Source organism: Priapulus caudatus, unplaced genomic scaffold (genome assembly GCF_000485595.1).
Source record: "Priapulus caudatus unplaced genomic scaffold, Priapulus_caudatus-5.0.1 Scaffold673, whole genome shotgun sequence".
Taxonomy (NCBI): Eukaryota; Metazoa; Priapulida; class Priapulimorpha; order Priapulimorphida; family Priapulidae; genus Priapulus; species Priapulus caudatus.
Window position 1 is genome coordinate 28,617 of NW_014577734.1, and position 22,011 is coordinate 50,627.

The 22,011-nt window shown below is 43.2% G+C and overlaps 2 protein-coding genes across 2 annotated transcripts in view; one reads left to right on the forward strand and one right to left on the reverse strand.

Annotated features, from left to right (window-relative positions):
* Positions 1 to 3,974: 3,974 nt before the first annotated feature.
* LOC106812677 (nuclease-sensitive element-binding protein 1-like) lies at positions 3,975 to 15,138 on the reverse strand. The gene is made up of 9 exons (XM_014816611.1): positions 14,949 to 15,138; positions 13,405 to 13,468; positions 11,187 to 11,220; positions 10,045 to 10,134; positions 9,687 to 9,821; positions 7,915 to 8,076; positions 7,259 to 7,409; positions 6,728 to 6,873; positions 3,975 to 5,965 (listed from the first exon to the last, which is right to left on the reverse strand). Exons 1-9 carry the CDS (start codon positions 15,025 to 15,027, stop codon positions 5,771 to 5,773), a joined length of 1,056 nt encoding a protein of 351 aa, XP_014672097.1. The 5' UTR covers positions 15,028 to 15,138; the 3' UTR covers positions 3,975 to 5,770.
* Positions 15,139 to 21,416: 6,278 nt separating this feature from the next.
* LOC106812670 (coiled-coil domain-containing protein 180-like) overlaps positions 21,417 to 22,011 on the forward strand; it is a 23,092-nt gene continuing 22,497 nt past the window's right edge. Inside the window, exon 1 of the mRNA XM_014816600.1 lies at positions 21,417 to 21,499. The gene's annotated coding sequence lies outside the window, so the exon portion shown is untranslated. The remainder of the gene's footprint in view (positions 21,500 to 22,011) is intronic.

Below are 22,011 nucleotides of genomic sequence, written 5' to 3' on the forward strand. Positions count from 1 at the left end.
GGGGAGAAGGTGGAGGAGGAGGAGGAGGAGAGGAGGTGGTCGAGGGCGCTTCTACCCTCCTCCTCTCGCTTCTCCGTCGCATCACATTCTCGCCTCCTCCTCTTCCTCCTCTCTCAACCACCACCTGCACTCATCCTTCTCCCACCCCCCACCCCCTCCTTTCCCTCCTCCTCCTTCCACCTCCCCTCCTCCTTCCTCCACCTTCTCCCCTCCTTCTCCCTCCCTCCTCCTCCTCACCTTCTCCCCCTCCTCTCTCCACACCTTCTCCACCACCGTTCTACCCCTCCTCCTCCTCCACCCCTCTCCTCCTCCACCGCCTCTCTTTCCACCACCTTTTCCCCTCCTCCTCCACCACATGGCCCTCCGCTTACCTCCTCCCTTCTCTACCTCCTCCTCCTCCACCTTCTCCCCTCCTCCACCGCAGGTGTGGAGTGAGGGAGGAAGGGCAGAAGGCTGGAGGAGGAGGAGGAGGAGAGGAGGTGGAGGAGGGGCGCTTCTACCTCTCCTCTCCTTCTCCTCCATCACATTCTCCCCTCCTCCTCTTCCTCCTCTCTCAACCACCACCTGCACCTCATCTACTTCCGATACCTTCTCCTCTCCCCTCCTATTCCTCCTCCTCCACTACCTTCTCCGTCGTCCTCTAACTCTTCCTCTAAATGTCCTGGAGGTAAATGTCCGGGGAGGTAATTGTCCGGGGGGTAAATGTCCGAGGGCGTGAATTGTCCGGGGGGTAATTGTCCGGGGGGTAAACGTCCGGGGGGTGATTGTCCGGGGGTGATTGTCCGGGGGTAAATGTCCGGGTGGTAATTGTCCGGGGAGTGAATGGCATGGGGGTATTTGTCCTGATACCAATACGCTAGCGGGATACCCGGCGTTGCCCGGGGAAATCAGTGGCGTTACTCAGTTGGTGACCGCTTGGTTGAAAGGAAAATACCCAAAAAAATCTAATTATCTATCTATCCATGCATCCATCCATCCATCCATCCATCCCATTCCATGCCTTCCCATCCTATCGCACCACATCCCATCCCATCCTATCCCATATCCCATCTCATCGCATCTCGATCATGCCATCACATACCATCCCATGTCATGCCATGCCATGCCATGCCATGCCATGCCATGCCATCGCACCGCATCCCATGACATGCCATATGCCATGCCATGCCATCCCATCTCAAACAGTAAAAAATAATAAGAAATCAAAAGATACACGTACGTGATGCTAATCTGTACGCACCGCCATCTATTGATGAATAGAATTTTTATCAATTTTTAACTTGTTTAAATTTTTGTTTCAGCCAGAACAATATCTTTAGTTTTCCTCTAGGCTGCGGAGTTCTCTAATTATGCGAGTACGAACTAATTAGGCTGAACAATTTTATATATATCGATATATGCTAGCCTTTCTCTATTTTTTCCCATGCTCACTTCCTTACTTCCCTCTCGCGGATGGTATCGCGCACGACCAGTCAAGTCTGGAAAAACTTTTGCAGGTAAATGGCTGCATTTCAGGCGAAACTTTTTCACTCCTCGAGGCACAATATGTGAACAGTGAATTTACGTTTATGCGCACGCGTTTACGTGCATGCGCACGCGTGCGTGTAACCATACCCGCGTGTGCGCGCCCGGTCGTGTGTGTGTATGTGTTTGTGTGACTGCAAAAACACGTATAATCATATTTTGTGCTTTGGGGGTGAAAAAGTTGAGGATGAAAACCGGCGATTTTCCCTGCTAACTTTTCACAGTGCAACTGATGCCGTGGGCGATACTACCCGCGGGAGGGGGAGGGAAATACTGAGGGGAAGGGAGTGAGAGGGTAGGAGGAAGGAAAGAGGAGAGTAAGGAGGGAGGGAAGAATGCAGACGGAGATCTGCACATGCATGCGCAGTCGCACGCGCAGACAAACGCACGTACGGCACAAACGGAACACACACAGGCACGGATGCACATATTCCTGCTAATATATGTACTTCTCTCGCCTTCCCGCTCACTCTCACCCTCACCTTTGCTCTCTCTATCTCTCTCGCAATATTTCTCTTCACGCGTGTTTGTGTGACGGTAAAAACGCGTATTATAGCAGTACAATCATATTTTGTGGTGTTTTTTTTTGGGGGGGGGGTGAAAAAGTTGAGGCTGAAAACCAGCCATTTACCTGAATAAAATTCACCGTGCTAACAAGGTCGTAAGCGATACCATTTGGGAGAGGGGGATCACTTATTCCCGAGAGAATATAACCTGATAGGATATAGATTAAAGTACCATATAAATAGATAGAATACCAGATATTAAAGGAAAGGGTATTATTGGTATTTTCTTGTTTTTTGTTGTGATGGTTGATTCTATATGGTAGGTACTATATGGTATTATACTGCTAGATACTCAGTACATGGTTCGTTCCCACAAGTGTGAAATATTTTTTCAAATATTTTTCAAGGACATTTCAAGGACATGTTTTTTTCAAGCACAATCTGTGACAAGTAGTTTTAGCATTTTAGAGTCATCATATATACCTTAGATTCATATATGAAGTAAAAATAGTTGTTTTACACCCTAATGAGAGCAATTCTTTCTCTATAAACGATAAATGTCTTGCTAATAGTACTTGCTGAGCTGGTGAAAATAAAGAATCTAGACCTGTTCTTCAACCTCCAACCCATGTAAGAAACCATTAAGGGCCATATTCTCCTTGTCCCTAATCTTTACAAATAATAACAAATAACAAATAATAATAAATTTAATCTAAAATTCACAGAACAGTATCTGCTAAAACTAGTTTGTTTTCCCTCTTTTTAGTCATGGGTGGCATGGGCAGGTATGACTATATGCTATTATAAAAAATTATTTATTACTGTGTATTTTCCGTAATAATAAATAGTCCGTAGTATTAAAATTATGAACTTATAGTCTCGCTACACCACGTGCACGTAAAAATTAGGGACAAAACAAACTACTTTGGTAGAGTAGACCATAGGCTACATTAGTAGACAACCACATGTGAATTTTGGATTAAATTTAACAATTTTTTCAAAGACTTGGAATAGGGTCAGTCAGATAACCAGCAATAAAGCTTGCTTTTTATTTTAGGTCAAAAATTTAAAATTCCAGGACATTAGACATAAAATAATGACTTGGACTTATTTCCAAAGACTTTCAATGGCAACAGGACAAATTAAAGGGATCGTTTATTCTAGGTTCTAGGCTTATTTTCAGTTAATTTAGGTTAAAATTACGCTACATAAAAAGTTTCCTGGTTCAATCACCATTAGAAATATTATTAAAAAATGTTTTAAAACTAACGACTACAGTTTGATTACAACGACGGTGGCGCCACTCAAAGCGCACGATCTGATGAGTTGCGCAAAACCACTTTTCAGCCAAGGGCTACAGAAAACTCAACGACAGATGGCGCTCTCACTCATAGGCTATATCCTGAGTGTGGGAAGGGGGCACTGCATGCAGTTTGGGGCTACAGACCGAGGGTGTTTCTTATTTATTAATTTAAAAGCAAAAGGATTGTAATATCTTATAAACGACATATAGTTTCAGTTATAATATGGATAAATTTGCCCTAAAATTAATATCGTTCGGTTAAATAACATTTAGGTATAAATATAATTGCACTTTTGTGATTAGCCCTCGGTCTGTAACGTGCAAAATAAATACGCAACTTTTTTGGGGTGGCAGCACGGTTGCGGGTATCAAGACATAGCGCTGTTCAAATTTCGTAGCGTTGATGTGCAATTAATTATAACAATTAAATTAGGTATCTGGTAACAAATACGTGTGGGTAGACGATTTGTTATACAGTAAGTACAGTCGTATGCAGTAAAATCCTAGTCTACTATCCCTTTAAGGACTTTCAAGGACAAAGGACAAACTTGAAGGACTTTCAAGGGCTGTGGGCCAGTGTGGGGACCCTGGAGATATTTTTGTGTAGAAAAACCGTCAACGTAAACGAGACATCAGACACGTTTGGATTTTATACAAGACGACTTTTATTGACCCAAATTTTTGGTTTGTTTGATGGAAATGCATTGATCAAGTCCGTCAGGTGTGCGGTGTTGTTATAAAAGACCTTGGCTGGTAGTATTAAACAGCAAACTTGTCAAGTTTAGTTTGCCGGTTAGTTAACAGTTAGGTTCAGAATATAAGGCTAATATTAATCAGTATGAAATTAAAGTTTTCCTCTGAAAAGAACTCGGTACCACAGTAGCCTTGAACATGGAGACCAGCGGCTATGCAGCTTTGCTACATGAACCGTCAGTTTCCAGATCATAGCTAATAGACGCACACTCACACACACTAAAAACTTGACAAGTCTACAAAAATGGTGTAAACCGTTGACACAAAAAGGTCCTCTTACAAAAGTTTTTTTCTTCTTTCATCCGATTAAACAGAACAATGGTGATGTTGCATGTTTATAGACTGCTGCTTGCCGTGATCGCCAGACGGCCTAAGTGCCCCCACTGGAAGCCCTCGGCATCTTTCACAACCAGGCTGGCGCGGGTCTCTACAAATGATGTTACGGTGTTATCTCTCTGGGTGGTAGTATTTGGTATTCTTCGCCTTTCTTTAGATCAAAGTCGCCGCTGCATTTAACCACCCAAACTGATTCTTTGAGCCAGTGATGTTCCACGATTCTTTCACCTCGTTTCTCAATACATGGGAATAACGAACGTATTGCATATAAACAGTGTGTGGATAAATCGAAAAATGCACAACAGTTTGCGTTCGACCGACCTATGGCTGCAGCTGCTTACTGATTGCAGCGCACCAAGTGGTGAAATGAGGAAACGATGCCATTGAATGTAGATGGCTTTTGTGGGAAAGACTTGAATACCAATTGCAGCACTGTAATTACACGCAACTGTCTCACGTTCAGGCTCAAAGATTCTCATTTGGACTTGGCGGCTTTTCAAACACTCGACAAATCAGACAAGAATGTTAACAGGTGTTCTCGTGCTATTGATGGTAACTGGCTCCTTATCGGCCATTTCACAAACAAGCTCTCGACTAAAGATGTTAATAAACTGCTGCCAGACCACCGAAGAATGGCATCGGACCATGGAGAACCACTGCATGATTACAATCACAAAAACCTATATGGTAAGTGCAAAAAACTACACCCTCACTGCGTATTGCTTCGGCTGCTGCAGAAAGCTTTGCATATCACGCCGCATTTATCCGGAAGACTACGTAATAAAACCATGTATAAATCATACAAATGATACTCGAAACATCGTACTTGTCAACTAAAGATCGTGCTTCAGGCAAATCGTGCAGATTTTCGGGCGAGGTGCAACTTACTTAATCAAACGAGTTAATTTCATTGATAACGATTGTAACATCACGAATACTAGATGCAGGGTCTCCACGATTCAAACTCCAAAGCTATTTACAGATTCTGATAGGTTCGAGACATGGCCCTCGGAAAGCCGAAGAGACCTCACCAGCTCAGCAAACATGAGTTGTATCGATTTTGAGCTCAAAATGTCAAAAGGCTGGAACAGGAAAGTCCTCTTCTGCTTTCACACTCTTGCGCGATTGACTCGGTGATATCCCGCACGTGCACACCACGCGGCGCAGCAGCTGCGGCTCACGGCGCGGGCCTGTGAGCGTTCGCACTGTAACGGCGAGAGTTGAAGGCATCATGATGGCGACGATGACCTTTCATCGAGCAGCAATCGGCGGTCACGCCTCGAACCACACCAACGTCACGTCTCGGTGGTCTGCATGCGGCGCTGGGCGCGGCGGCGGGGGGGAAAGTCTAGGCGGCGGTCTCCTCTTCCTGTGGCTGCTGTGGCTGCGGTGGCTGCGGCGGCGGCGACGGCGACGCCTCAGCGGCCTGCCACTCTGCCATGTCCTCCTTGTCCTCCTTGTCCTCCTTGTTGGTGTCGTTATCATGCGCAGGACCCTGCGAGTCGTGATCGATCGACTGTAGAACCCCACCGTCTTCACCATCCTGCAAGAGCAAACACAGGATGAGACTCTTTACATATACGATAGAGATATACATACAATGACTCTTGAAGATGGAATAAGTTCGTCGGATTTCATGGCAATATTAATATATGGCAAGACAACTCCACCTAATTAACTTTCAGCGACAGTTTCGACAACTGGTCAAACACGGCTAGCCAGTCGTTAGTCACGACACATTGATGCTGACGATGCCAAACATAAAGAACGCTGCAGGACCACCTGTCAAAGCTGTTGCTAACAGGTTAATTACATAGATTTATCACGAAAACGAATTTCGTCCTGTGATGTCAAACACAAGGTGATACTTCACCAAGCCTCACCTCAGACATCAGAATGAAACATTTGTTGTCTGGAAACATAGCGGCCCCAACTACGCAATGACAGGATCGAGAAAGTCATGGCAATACAACACCAGTGATAGGAAAGCCACGAGGCAACAATAGGTATGAGAAAGTAACAACGCAAAGACGGGGACGAGAAAGTAACACCAACAATGATAGGAATGAGAACGTAATGATATCGACAACGCCAATTGTTTGATTGTACAGAAACAAATGCAACCTTATTCTACCACCTATTCACTCACTATTCTGCTGTTTTAAGAGCATCCCACTGTCCCACTGCAACATCGATGGGCTAAAGCTACCTGGCATTGTTGACTCTTATCTTGGATGCGACCGCCGAGTAGTAGTAGTAAAGCTACCGACCACGCTAGTCGTGCACACGCATGTCATTAACTCACCGGTGCTACATCGCCATCCTCCTTTGGCTCGCTGTTCTCCTTGTTCTCCCCTCCCTCGAGCTTCGGTCCCCGCGGCCGACGCTGGGGGCGACGGCGGCGCCTCCTGGGGCCATCAGGGTTGTCCGACTGATTTTCCTTGTTGTCCCCTGAAATGTGATGAACATTGGAGGAGACCAGGGTGAGGTGGGGTTGGGTTCCAATTAAAACCCAACAGCTTTATTAGGTGATTTTGCAATTCCACGGGGACCAGTATAGGCATGTGCTGTGCCCACCAAAATTTCATCTCGACTCATAGCGAGTTCCACAGATAAAGCTGTGCCGGGCAACCTGAGCACATCAGTTGATATCATCAGAATTAATTTAATCAATTAACTCAAAAATCTAAACATTAACTTAATCATTAAACAATGCTAATTAATTAAATAATAAGATATTTAATATTCAATATATTAAATTATGACTACAAATTATCCCTCTTGTTCCATAATTCCATACGCTCAAGTAGACCAAGCATTCGCTTACGATTCTTACCTTCTCCCTCTCCTCCACTGTCCCTGCCTCCGTCTGGGCGGGTACCACGGCCACGGCCGCCACCCCTGCGGTAGCGGCCGCCGTTGAATCTGCGGGGTGGGCGGCGGCGCTCCTGACCGTCCCCATCCTCTCCCTCCTTCCTCTCCTCTCCCTGCGACAGAAACATCATCCGTGCGTGAGCCACACCCCATCAAGTCACGTGTAATAACCTAAACCTTCATGTAGTAACCTAAACCTACATGTACTGAATACTGATGATCTACATGTAGTAACCTAAACCTACATGTACTGAATACTGATGATCTACATGTAGTAACCTAAACCTACATGTACTGAATACTGATATTCTACATGTAGTAACATAAACCTACATGGACTGATGATCTACATGTAGTAACCAAATCACGCACTAAACCAATCGCTGCAATGCGAAGTCGAGGTTACTCTGCTGCGGTGTCGGTCGACCAACATTCGGTTTGAAGCGTCTTAACATAACATGTGTAGAAACAATTTATAACCTAAATCGTACGCATGCACACACGCACGCACGTATGCTATGTACGCAGGCACTCACGGCACTCACGCACGTACGGCAGGCACTCACGCCCTCATGGCGATGCACATTACACATTTTGCACTCACACACGCACACTCACCTCCCCACTGGTGTTTCCATCCCTTGGTGGTCCACGTGGTCTGCGGGCCATTCCGCGGCGCATGTTGTAGGTGCGTCGTTGAGCGGGCGCGGGCCGCCTCGGCTTTCCCTCGCTGTCCGACATCGGCTCTCCGCTCTGCTCCTCCGACTCCTCATCGCCGTTCTGCCAGCGAGACATCGTCATGCGACATTAACACCAGAGGGCGCTCTTCCGCGAAACGCTGACACGATGATTTTATAATGGGACAGATTCATTTACAGCCAGCGCTCAAAAAGGCCGGTCGCCCGGTCGCCACAGGCGACTAAAAAGGCTGTCGGGCGAGTGAAACTTGCCTAAACACTCATCCCCAGTCGCCCAAGAATTAACTGCTGGGCGATTACCTTTTTACCAACGGTATGCAATATATTATATACATCGCCTCAAATTTCAGTTGGCTGAGTATCAGAAAAACCCAAATAATAAATTTTTTCCCCTCTCAAACACAAACTAGAAAGGGCAGTTGTCGCCAACTACATGTATCCCCCGTGTTCTCCCCAAGATGTGTAAGTATACGAAATTTGGTCGTGCTAGGTCAATTAGGGGCCGAGTTATAGAGCGGAAGGGAAATATGATGACGGTCAAGGTCAAGGTAAAGGTCAAATAAAGGTCGCAGTGACCTGGTTTTGGTACTCTGCACACCTTCTCCCCAAGATGTGTAAGTATACCAAGTCTGGTCACGCTAGGTCAATTAGGGGTCGAGTTATAGAGCGGAAGGGAAATTCTCTGTGGCGGACCGAGCGGCGGCTGGGGAGACATGAAACCATAGTATCCCGCCGACTTCGTCGCGGGGGATACAATTATGCAGCTGCATGCACGGCAAACTTTACAGCTGGGTGCAGCCATGTTGTTGTTCTCTCTTCATGTAAGATGACACAGTCTCTCAGGTCTCATACATGCTTCAACTGGTACCCGCTGTATTTCACTATACTGCATTAACAATTTAGTTAGCGGAACCAGACTAAGCTATACTAAGAAGCGGCCTCTTGCGGGAGAAAATGTCTCTCTGGGCTTACGATAAGTTTTGTTTCGGGCCAGTGGATTTCAATTCTCACTGGCCCGAATTTTTATATTCGGACCAGCTGGAATTTTCACAAGTTTCTAGCGCTGTTTACAGCCATAAACATTCAGCCAAGGGCAACACTCCCATTGGTTCACTAAGGGTTCGGAGAGGAAAAGGAAGCAAATTTGATTGTCTCTCACACAGTATAGACATATGCTCAACATCAAGGACTTCCCAAGATCATATAGGCTATGGATCTTATAATTTTAAAATGCTATTTGCCATGTCTGGTGACAGGATTTTTCCGTTTACCAAGACCCATACAAATGCCGTCTTCGTTAGCTTGGACGGGTGCACAAGCGAAGACAAGTACACGGCACATGGGAGGAGACAGGTAATCAGGGTGCAAAATTAACGTATTCAAATACTCCCTGATTTGACATATGCAGTCCTGAGTCCGTGACTCCCTGGAAATTCTGCTATATACTAACTAGTTCGTTCCCGAGCACGGCCTCGCGGAATTACCGTTTTTTTTTAGCAAATGTCCCAAGAAAATTTGGCAGACGTGCACCACAAATGTCCTTTTTGTTAATATCTTCAGTTTTGAACTTCAGACTGCGGACTCCCTCTTTTTGAGGACAGGGTTGGACAAGCTTAAAGTTAATTTCTACCCCTGGTGTAGTGTAGTGTAGTGTAGTGTAGTGTAGTGTAGTGTAGGGTAATGGCGGCGTACCTGGCTGCCAGTGCCTCTTCGACGCCGGGATCCGCCGCTGTAGTAGCGGCGCCTGAACCGCCGGCGATCCGCGGCAAACTTGCTGCCCTTGACAGGAGCGCCCTCTGGGCCAGTCACGTTCGCCGCTTCGTTACCCTGCAAGCGTCATTAGCAATGGCGAGGACTGAAGATTTCACATTTCGAAAAGCAGGACGAAACGCGCGACTTTTCGACTACCAAGCAGTACTTTTCCTCTGCTCAAGTATGGTAATAATTATTATTTAGAAGCTTCACAGTTCTACAAAATGACAAGTTGGAAGCCAACCAAGCGCTATGAAGGAATTCTGTGTTCGCTGGTTAGCGAGGGTTAACCGCTTACCTTGTCTCCCTCAACAACGTCAAATTCAACAACCTCTCCATCCCCAACACTCCTCAGGTACTTGCGTGGGTTGTTCTTAACGATGGCAGTCTGAAATAATAATTCCATCCCAATTAGAAACGTTTGTATGGACTTTGTAATGATGTGTTTACACCTACAGCCAGGTGCAAGTATTTAACAACAAAATCAAAGTAATAATCCGTTGTCTCCCAAGTACAATTTTCTTTAAGCCCAAAAAGATTTATGTTGGCTCACTGTTTCAATTTCGAGTATAACATAACTATTTTGTAAAGGAGCCGAATGTGTTTTAATAGCAACGATAATACTGTTAGGCCAAACAAAAAAATACCTTTGGTTCGGGTCACATGGATTGTGAAAATTAGGGTCGGTAGGTAGGTATAACATTTTTTATTTTATTTTTTTTTCCTGCAAAAACATGGGTAGGCAGGAATATAAATTTTTTTTTCACAAGTTAAATATAGGGTATACAGCTTGAAATGCAGGAGCCACGAGATGCAAATGACTTGCAGTTGCATGTACCATTGCTGCAAGTCATGACATTGTTTTCAAAATGTGAACACCAGTCGTTTACTGGTGTCGTGTATTGGTATTCGTGTCGTGTACTGGATAGCAGTGTTAAGAATCGCTCCAAAAACGGAGCTCGATTAATCGTTCCTTTGAACAAGCGAGTAACCGAAGTGTAAACGGCTCTGCGGCCGCGTATAGCACGATAGCATGCGTATACTATATAGTACGCAATCGATCGCGTACATCAAAGCCGGCCGCTGCGCCATACGACCTTCAGGCTCTGTTTATGAAGTAGCCGGCCCAGGCTCTATACGACTGTTTCACGTTGTAGGATTCTAGGAAACGTAGGTAGGAACTGTTTCACTTCGTGCCAACGAAGTTCTGTTTATAAATATTTTGGAACTATCCTTAGGTAAATAAAATGACAAGAGTCGGATATTTGAATATGTATGATCGGCAGGCGGTATCTTTGAATTTTATTTTTTCTTGAAACCCTCTAAAAGTGACCGCAGTCGCACATTTTATCACTCCGAAATGTGAAGTCGGGCGGGTGACCCGAACCAAAGGTAATTTTTAGGTCGGCCTTACTATTAGTAGGTAAATACAGTAGTTACCTGATGCACAAAGACATCTTCTTTGGTGTCATTTCTGAAAGATAAAAATAATTGTGTCTACATACGTGTACCAGTGAACATAACTTTTAATTTACCGGGTTGCTGCTACTGTACTTTTAGACATTACTCCCAGATGTTGGACATTTATATAATCAACTCAAGTTGATAAGATGTCCATAGTTATTGCTGGATAGCGATCACGACTTTTCAAACAAATATTTACTAACTAGTGAGTAAGGGAAGTAGCCACGTACATGAGACATGACACTTGGGCACACACGTTGGTGCAGCAATAACTTATGCACCATCATTCCAACTATAGGTTAGCACTGTCTATCAAGACAATCATTGTAAACTAAATGGACTTTCACACTATAAACCAGAGAGGTTCGGCTACTATAAACATCCATCTATTGATACTAGGTCATACATGATAGCTATAAACACTGACTATCAGATTGTAGCACAAATAAACTGAGTAATGCAAGGCACAATGCACTGTCTGTGCATGGACAAAATATGTAACCGACTTTAAAGGACTACAACTAACGATTAGTCAGCAAGTTTGGGTAATCTGTTATTTTCCTATATTTAAGGATTATATAAGAAGTTGGCAAAACTATTATGAATTATTACCACATACATATAAATATTATGTGAGACTAACCGGTCCCTGCCTGCGTGGGGGAGAACCGACAATATACATCCCAGGAATGATCATGCAGCACGATCACTACTCTATTTTTACCCTCCTGCCACTCCTGCTACACGCAGCCACATAGCCACGTGGCATTCTCCTGTGGGCCCTGCCTAAAATATTTGCTCAGTCTTTCACCCACGTGGTGCTTCTCTGGTTACGGGCAGGGGTGGTGGTGGGGTGAGATGTGGTGGTGGGGGTAGGGGGATAATGATGCACTGGCATGGAAATGACCCCCACTGTTCAAATATATAGCTACTACTGAAAGCATTTTCATGTAAGAACACATAGCCTTCACACATTTAGCCGAGAGATACATTGGCCCCTGCATTTACATTTCATCAAGTGCATTTATAAATTATTCCTGCCTCATTCTTTGCACATAAGCACACAAAACATACACTCATGTAGAATTTCGAAATTGGTATAACGTATAATGGTTATGAAACTATACTAATTTTCACACCAAATTAAATTGTTGGCTGCAATGCAGGATTGTAACAGAAGATTTCATAAGGCACCAATCTTATAAATATTATAATTGCTAGTGCTGCAGTGCCCATTATTTAGCCTTCAATAACAAAACGCTACATCACCAATCCCAATCACAAAATTATTTTCTCATACATTATTTCTACCATTACCATGATCCCCCTACTAACCAACTACAAACGATTTCTCCACCCCATATAAAAACACATGGCTATCATAGCTCAAAGACAAACTGTACTTGGCTTCTGGCTGGGTACAGTCAGCCATGTGTTTATTACAATCATGAAATAATACTGGCAATTGCACTCCTATCTTTAGAATTTCAACGTGACATGACGCTACCATGCTTATGCTTTATTCTCTGTAGCCTAGGAAATAGTCAGTCACATCAAACTGTAATACTGACATTGACACACTAACCCTACACACATGATCCACACAGAAACACTGCCTTATCATACTGAACTGCAACAAACCACACAATTACAATCATATTAAGCATTTCGATGGCATTGATTCAAACATTCTATGTGACGTTCAAAATAATATCAGCAAATGTTACGATGTCGAAACGATGAGAAATATGAATTTTCACAGTTTAATCGTGGTTATGGATAAATACAACTCGAGTTTTTTTATTGGCTCCTGGTGTTCAAATGTGCGAAAACAACATTTAAACGTGCATGTTACATCACAAAAACTCGAAATTGGCATGCAGCATAAATCCCAGACAGCAAACATGTGACCACTAGTGTTGACGTGTGAGTGTTGACCAATAGAAAGCAAACTAAATGCCACAAACTACATGTGATGACCATGAATATATAACAGACAGTTCGTGTATGCCTTAGGGACCCACCTTTTTTAAAAGGTAAGAGAGAAAACCACACGCATACATTGTCATGCGCAAACGTTGTCATGCCACGAATGCAAGTGGGTCTGTATTCTGTAACAAACACTACATGTATATTATACTAGCAAATTTATGCAAGTTTATCTTATTTCTATTCGATTTGCACCTGTACGCACCTATTGATGAATCCATAGCCACTTTTGACGTTGAACCACTTCACTGTTCCCAAGACCTTAGTTGCTAAAATGAAGTAAAGCTGGTTAGCAAGTGTCAACCATCAGTCTCTAGCCATTTAGATCAGAATTAGCTGTTGTTAACAAATGTACATTAAAACTAACTAATGTATATCTAACATTAAAAATACAGGCTGTTTGCAGCACTAAACTGTAAACTTTTTTTTTTAAACAAAAAACTAGCTCAACAATAATGATATCTAGTCAAAGATAAAACCAATGAGCACACGTGCCTCATTTGCCATCTGTACTACCACAATACACCCATCTTGTCTAAATACAATGAGGGTTTTCTCAGTTATTCTGTAATTTTTAAGAGAATCTGTGCAATACCTAGCTTTGAAATCAACCAACTTTCACCACAAACCTAAAATGAAAGCATCCATTAAGCTTAGCTAGGGTATCTCAGGGTTCTCCAAGAGCACTTATAGCCTGGCGGCCCGCCAGGCTATCGTCGAGCCCTGCCATCCTAAAATGCACCCACCACTCTAAATATCATAGCCGCCATGCTAAATATCATAGCCCCCAGACCCCCCTAGCACACAAACCGCCTTCGGCGATTTGCAACTAGGACAATAAAGGCAGCACCCGCCATGCTATAATGAAAAAGCTTGGAGAACCCTGTATCTACATGAAGAACGCTAAGTCTATCCGAAAAAATCCACCGATTGCTTAGGCAAACTACATAAGATAAGCACCTGTATCTGTAAATGAGTAATGCATGGCGATACCGACACGGAAAATGTATGCATGGTAAGGTTCTTTGAGATCATATAAAATTTACACAGAAGAAAAAAAGAGTAGTGAAAAATGTTTATATGTGTGGTTTAATTTCATGGATGATTGAAGAGGTCTCAGAATCTAAAATTATTGCCGAGATAACTTTTGTAGATAAATACAAGCTTTAACAATAAGGCAAATCGTAAGTTGCACTGGAAATTTACACCAAGAGTGATAAAACATAACCAAGAAGGCAGGTACAGTGGCAGTCAATACATTCACACGTGTGAACATTGGCACAACTTGGCAAATTATTTGCAACATTTTGCACCACTCAAAGGGCTCTTCATTATATACTAGCTATGCTTATTAGCTAAACTGTGCATACACACACAGTAGCATAGCCTATTACTATTAGTATCATCATCATGGTCTTCAGGTGATTAGTAATAGTAATTTACTGTTTTTTACACAGAGCAAGAACATGACTCCTAAGTGGACGAAATATCTTTCTATCACTAACACGCTACCGAAGTTACAACTACCACCAATAACGATATAAATACGTAGTATTTGCTTACAGATAAATATTCTACAGGTTCTGACTTAAGCCTAGTTAGTAATTACTGGCTATGTTTTCGAGATATGACCGATAGCGGATAGGGCCATGGCATAGGCGAGCGGATTCACCGCCGAATGTCGGACAGAGTTCAGGATTTGCGAATTCAGCTCTGGCACGCGGAAGTCAAAATAATGTTTATAATCACCAATAACTTTCTTCTCTATCTCGGGTTCAGTTGTGGCTTCGATGTTAGTTTCCTCGGGTTGTTTCTCCGAGTCGGACATGGTCCTAGATGTTGGTGGGTACCAGTCCTCGGTCGCAGGACTTCGCAGCTTTGTCTACCAGTTGTTATCCTAAGATGGCCACTTCCACACTGCGCGCTGCACGCTGGGATGGGCTATATATATAGACGATTGCCACGTGCTGCATGTTTCGCCGCCATTGGTCAGTTTCCCAAAGAAGAATCCCAGACACAGCTAACCAATTTTTACGCGTATGCAAGATTCAAGATTCAAGATTGAAAAATTTTATTTGTGCATAAGACATATTTACATTCAGTATACAACGATACATATGAAAGAAATAAGAATATATAATATATATTCATATATATATAATATATAAGAATGAAAAGTCACAACACATAATGTGATAGATATAACACTGGGGTGGAAAAAGACCCTCAGGTCATCAAAGTCTGTCACCCCTAAAAAAAAATATTAGTACATAAACGGGCAGCTGAATCATATGACTATGAGTTAATAAAGCTAGTAATTACGATAAGATCTATCTAGGTATATACAAGAATCGACAAATATAACACGTACCTCGTTGGTGTACGTAGGGTGCAAGGTTCAATTAAGTTGATTTTGATTTGTGCATTAAACGACTACCTTACTACAGTGATGGAATAGATGCGAAAAAATACCCTATTACTAGAGCTACATACTGCCATTTATGTAATAGCACGAAGTTCATAAACATAGTTACAAAGTTCACTGAAATTATAATGTTATTACCAACATATAACAAGACTTCAATACAATACTTACGCGTTAAAGTACTGGCCAACTGCACCACCAGCAGAACGCCGCGTGAAAACAACCGTCGATCGCCGTCGACTGGCCGCCCATAGCGCATTACGCAAACGCAGGCATAAGTTAGATGCGACATATACATCAGTCTGCATAACGATACGGAAATCTATCCGTCACCTTGGTTTGGAAGTTTTAATAAGTTTTTTTCATGAGATTTCTTCTAATATGCTTACGAGTATATAGATGCGACCTTCTAGCTGTAGCCTATAATTATGGACATTATGTAAGATGACATATGATACCATAATACAAAGATAAATATTTTAGCTATTCTTTATTCTGTATCTTGTTTGCTTTGCATTAGTTGGAATAAAATTACGCCCCAGTCTACGTGAAACAAGGAAAACAAAGTCCATGATTCACACTGCACACTCACACGGCACTCGCACACAGGCCACGAGTGACAGCACTCACACGCACACGCACCACAAACAGCCGACACGACAAACAGCGTACGCGCGCACACGCACGCCACCGCCACCCACACCGGCACACACAGTACCACACCTCACAACGCACACGCACACGCACACGCACACGCCACACGCACACGCACACGCACACGCACACGCACAGCGCACTCGCACCACACAGTGACACACTCACCCACGCACACGCATACGCACACGCACCGCGCAACACACAAGGACACACAACACACCAGGCGCCGCACCACGCACCGCAGCGCACGCATGCACACGCACACGCACACGCAGTGTCACACACTCGGCACGCGACACGCATCACACAAAACACGCCACGCCACACGCCACATGCACGCACGACGCACCACGCACTCGCCACGCGACCACCACCAACGCACAAACGACACGCTACACACGAGTGACGCACACCTCCATGCACACCGCACACGCCAACGACACACGCTACACACAGTGACCACACTCGATGGCACACGCACACGCCCACACACACAGCACGGTGCCACCCCAGCGCACACGCCACGAACGCCGACTGCGCACACTACGAGCGCATCACGCCGGACGAGCGCACACGCGATACGCACCACGCACACGACCCATACGCACACGCACACGCACACGCACACCGCATACGTATAGACACATCGCACACACAGGACACACGCCTGCGCACACGCACGCACGCACGCACACCACTCGCACGCACGCCACACACACGACGCAGGTTATAAAAATAGTAAGTTACCTGACACGAAAGATCAGAACAAATAGTGGCAGAATGTGGACGGACTCCCAGTGCGTTACCATTTACATTTACTCATTTATCTCATTTTCATCTTAGTGCCCAGTCAGCACACTTATGACTTATCACGCCTCACTGGACCTTATGTCATTTTGGCAGCTCAAAAAAAACAAAAGTTCTGTATCTGCCTGCCAATATAACTATGATTAAGTGCACACCTACCTACCTACACAACGTTGTCGGCATGATATCCAAGGAAATTAGCTATTGCTTTCTGGTTTAGGAAATGGGGTATATGCGTGTGTAAGCCTCACGGGGAACCGGCCCTGTTGTTTTCACCGGCCACAGATAGTTGCTAAAGACCCGGATGTGGCCAAAGGTTCCCGGCTGTCCGCCCGCACCTATAATTGTAATTAATAAGCTATTTCTAAAAAAAACATTTTAATTTTGGGAAGGTTAAGGTTTTAAACTTTTTATATATACAGGTATGTGCAGGTATGAGTCCCGTATGACGCTCCAGAGTTTAACAACACGAACTTAACATATTTTTTACAAGAACGGTATTATACCTTGCCCTTGGTAGGTTATATGACATTGATGAATTTACACAGTGTGATTCATTGAAAGATGAAAACAAATTAAAGCGAAATAGTACATACATATTATAAGTACAACACACCTAGTTTATAAACATAGTTACAAAGTTCATAAATTATAATATACAACATATAAACAATATATAACAATTATAAGCACTTATACAATATTAAAGTACAACAAACAATAACTAAAAGGTATGTACATATATAGTTGTAATAATTAAGCTATTTCTAAAAAAGTATTTGAATTTTGGGAAGGGTAAACCTTTCATATATACAGGTATGTCGCTCCACAGTTTAACACCTACGAACTTTAATGATTGGTAGGTGATACGAAATTGATGTTGCAAGTCTGGTGAAGTGTGAGTGTACATAAGAGATTTTGATGAAGTAGTTACGAAATAGATCTGGTAGCTCACTGTGGGTATACTTATACATGAATTTAGCTAGCTCAAGTTCATTAATGTCAAAACGTTTTAGAAGACCAAGTTTGAAGAAATAGGGTGTCACGTGATCTCTCATTCCAGCAAAGCGCATGTATTTGATAATTGAGTTAAGTACTTTATTGATTGGCTGTAAGGTGGTTGAAGTTGCTGACCCCCAGCTTAATATAGCATATAGGGCCCCCTAGGAGGTAAGGGTACACCAGAGAGAAATAAATCATTTTAAGTGTGTTAACATTAACATAGTGCCTAAGTTTATATATAATTCTAGCAGATTTATTAGCTAACTTGGTGCTGATAAATTTGACGTGAAAGTCCCACTTTAGTTTACAGTCGAAGTGTTCACCCAAATATATTATAATATTACCACGTTGGAGCTTGTAGTTATCAATATAAATCTCAAAAGTATCATAATTAGTCTTTTTATTACCAATAATCATATATTTCGTTTTTTATTATTAAGAGACAATCTATTAGCATCCAGCCAGTTCTTGACATGTTTAATTTCACGATTTACCTTAGTTTCATGGTCTATTATATTCGAACTTGTGATAAATATATTAGTATCGTCAGCAAATAGACGAGAACTGAAATTTGAGGCTCTGGGTCATTTACATATATTAGAAAAAGCAGGGGACCCAAAGTATATCCCTCAGGTACACCACATGAGACGCCGAGAAGATGTGAACATGAATCATTGATAGATACATACTGTTTTCGATTTGAAAGATAGCTAATAAACAGACCTAGAGTTGTTCCTCTTACACCATAGTGCTCCAGCTTAGAGAGCAGTATATCATGCTTAACAGTGTCAAAGGCCTTTGACAAGTCAAGAAATATTCCACACGAGAGTTTTCCTTCGTCATTGGATTTTAGGAGAGTATCGTATAATTCTGATATTGCCAGTGCCGTTAAATGGTTCTTTTGAAATCCAAATTGAAAGGGTGAGAATATATCACAGTTCACTAGAAACTCGTAAAGTCTATTGTATATTAATTTTTCAAATATTTTAGAAAAGGGTTAATATACAATAGACTTTACGAGTTTCTAGTGAACTGTGATATATTCTCACCCTTTCAATTTGGATTTAACATATTATTATGCCATAACTATGCCATTCAACATCTGTTCTGAAATTTGTGTTATTACCTCCGCGAGCCCCCCCCGCACGTCCTCGCACACAGGAGATATGCCCCCGGCGGCTCCCCCGTAATGGCTCTGCGTGGTGGTGTTGTGGTGTGTCGTCGTGTGTGATGTCCCCTGTCCTCGCGCTCCCCCGCCTCCGCCTGTCCGCGTCGTCTCGACTTATGCCTCCGCTGTGGTGTGTGTGTGTGTGTGTGTGTGGTGTCGTGTGTGTGTGTGTGTGTGTGTGCCCTCTCCGTGAGTGCCCTCTGTCTAGTTATATTTGAGATCGGTAGCGCTGTTTACCATCTTAGTAGAATTTTACTTGATGCTTATAGTATATAGTATTGGCAGTATATAACACACGCAGAACATTGATATTGACATTGTTATAAAGAAAAATGTCGCAGAAGCTACGCGGACAACTGACCGTGCGGGCCTCAGTACACAAAATATAATTCATTGCATACGCATAGTGTATAGTAGTATTCGATCCCTTACATACGTGTGCATGTGTTGTGTGTGTTGTGGTGTTGTGTGTGTTTGTGTAGGTGCGTGGGTGCGTGCCGGTGCGGTGCGTGCGTGGCGGTACGTGCGATGCGTGCTTGCGTGGTGTGTGTGTGTGTGTGTGTGTGTGTGTGTGTGCGCGTGTGTGTGCGTGTTTGTGTGTGTTTACGTGTGCATGCGCGCGTGCTCTATCTCTCCCTGTACTTCGTTTTCTTTTCCTTCGCTTGCATGCGCGCAAAAGGGAATCTTAACAGAATAACGAATTACTGGTTGTTTATAGTGGGCATGCGTGAGCACAAATGGAATATAGGGAAATTGGGAAAACTGGACGGATTATAACTAGATATGTAACTAAATAATAACTAATTAAGTCCCCCTTCACTCTGTGTATCTACCGCCAGGACCTATCTTCCCCTCCTCCTCCTCCTCCTCCTCCTCCTCCTCCTCCTCCTCCCCTCCTCCTCATGCATCCTCTTCCTTTACCTCATCCTCCTCCTCATTTACCTGACCCCTGCTTCGCTTTCTACCATACTTTTCCTCTTCAATCTCCCTTAATTCTCAGTCTAGTTTTGACAAACAGGTGGGGGTCTGGGGGTCCTTCCACAGAAAATTTTGAAAATGTAGATCGCAGGAGATGGCATTTGAGGCACTTTTGAGTACATGTACAGCCTTCATTCTGACTACGACAATTCTTTTAGTAGAAATTTATTTTTTTAATTTTGCTCCAAAATCTAGTAGGGGCAGCTGCCCCCCTTGCCCCCCCCCCCGCAGGCTACGGCCCTGGCTCTTGCGTTTTCTATTTTGAATGTAGGCCCCTACCTGTATTTTATGCTCAGATCGAGGCGTTCGTGCGGTAATAATGTGAGTTGTAGAGAAGAATTTAAACGATGTTTCTGTAGAATTACTTGACATATAAAGTACATTTACAATAAAAGCTTTGGTCATAAATGCAAGTCGTGCTGCCTTACTATCATTAGATTATAGGAACGACTCAGGGGCCAATTTACCTGACTCTCTAGATGCTATCATCATACACCAAAGGAAATTTGGGAAGATTGAGCGTGGACATTTTGGTAATGATAAAGTCAATCACTGCGGCAGAACGTTTTCATAACAAATTACTCGGGAGCATGCGCTGTCTATTTTAAATATAAAAACTCAACAGAATTCTGTTGAATTTTCATATTAACAGGAGTAGATAATAGCTAGGGTTCCCTATTATCTACTCCTGATATTAATAACGAAATGTTTGCAGCTGTTTGGAATACGCGAACATAGAGAGTAGACGAGGATTGGAGAAACATGGCAACTCTTATATCCATATCCCTTGTACTTTCTGGAACTCTCCCTCATCATTCACTTTACCCGTTCCATCGGCTTCCTTCACAAGTCTCACCCATTGCTTTTCTCTCCTCTTCTGTATGCTCTATAGCTACCCCGCTCCTCCCCACTTCTTCCTTTTCCTTTTCACAATATACTCCTGAGTAGGTTTGATAAATATCGGGCACGCGCGATTACAAATGCTATCCTTTAATACGATACTGGGTTCGATGGTATGTTATGATATGGCATCGTTTCGTGTGTTTTGTGGTCGTTTATCAATAGTATCGTATTTTCCTGTGCGAATACTAGGCACGTGCGAATATAAATTTTGTGGTTAGTTCGCTATGTCGCCGTTAGATATATTTAGCGCTTACGTCGAGCCTCGCAAACGGCGTCCGTAGAAACCCGACTTCAACACCTTATTTTACTTTCGATACACACGATTTATTGCATCAAGGTACGAAAATACACGAGTGACGAGTAAGTACAAAGCACAACAACAATGCTAATTACCATAATACTCTGCGGCTAACTAGTCAATGGGACATTAACTTCATATCTGTAATACAGTTAGAACAGCTTCACTACCACAGCCACAGGCACAGGCACTTGAAGCGTTTCAACTGTAAACATACGCCGCCGCCATTGCCCGCACACTGACACATAAATAATATGTATATATATAATAATAATATTTATATAATACATAACACATAACACATAACACATGAAAATATATATATAACACGTACACTACCGGTATATATTTATGTGTCAGTGTGCGCGCAATGGCGGCGGCGTGTGTTAACAGTCGAAACGCTTCAACTTTCGGTTCAAGGATAGAGAACACCACCTGGTGGTACCCTGCATGGTAACTATCTCAATATATCTGATATGGTTAGGGTTAGGGTTAGGGAGTAGGCGCTATAGGCGACTTCCTAGAGGCTAGACTCCTTATAGTGGAGTAGCCAATTAAGCTATATGGTCCGGCA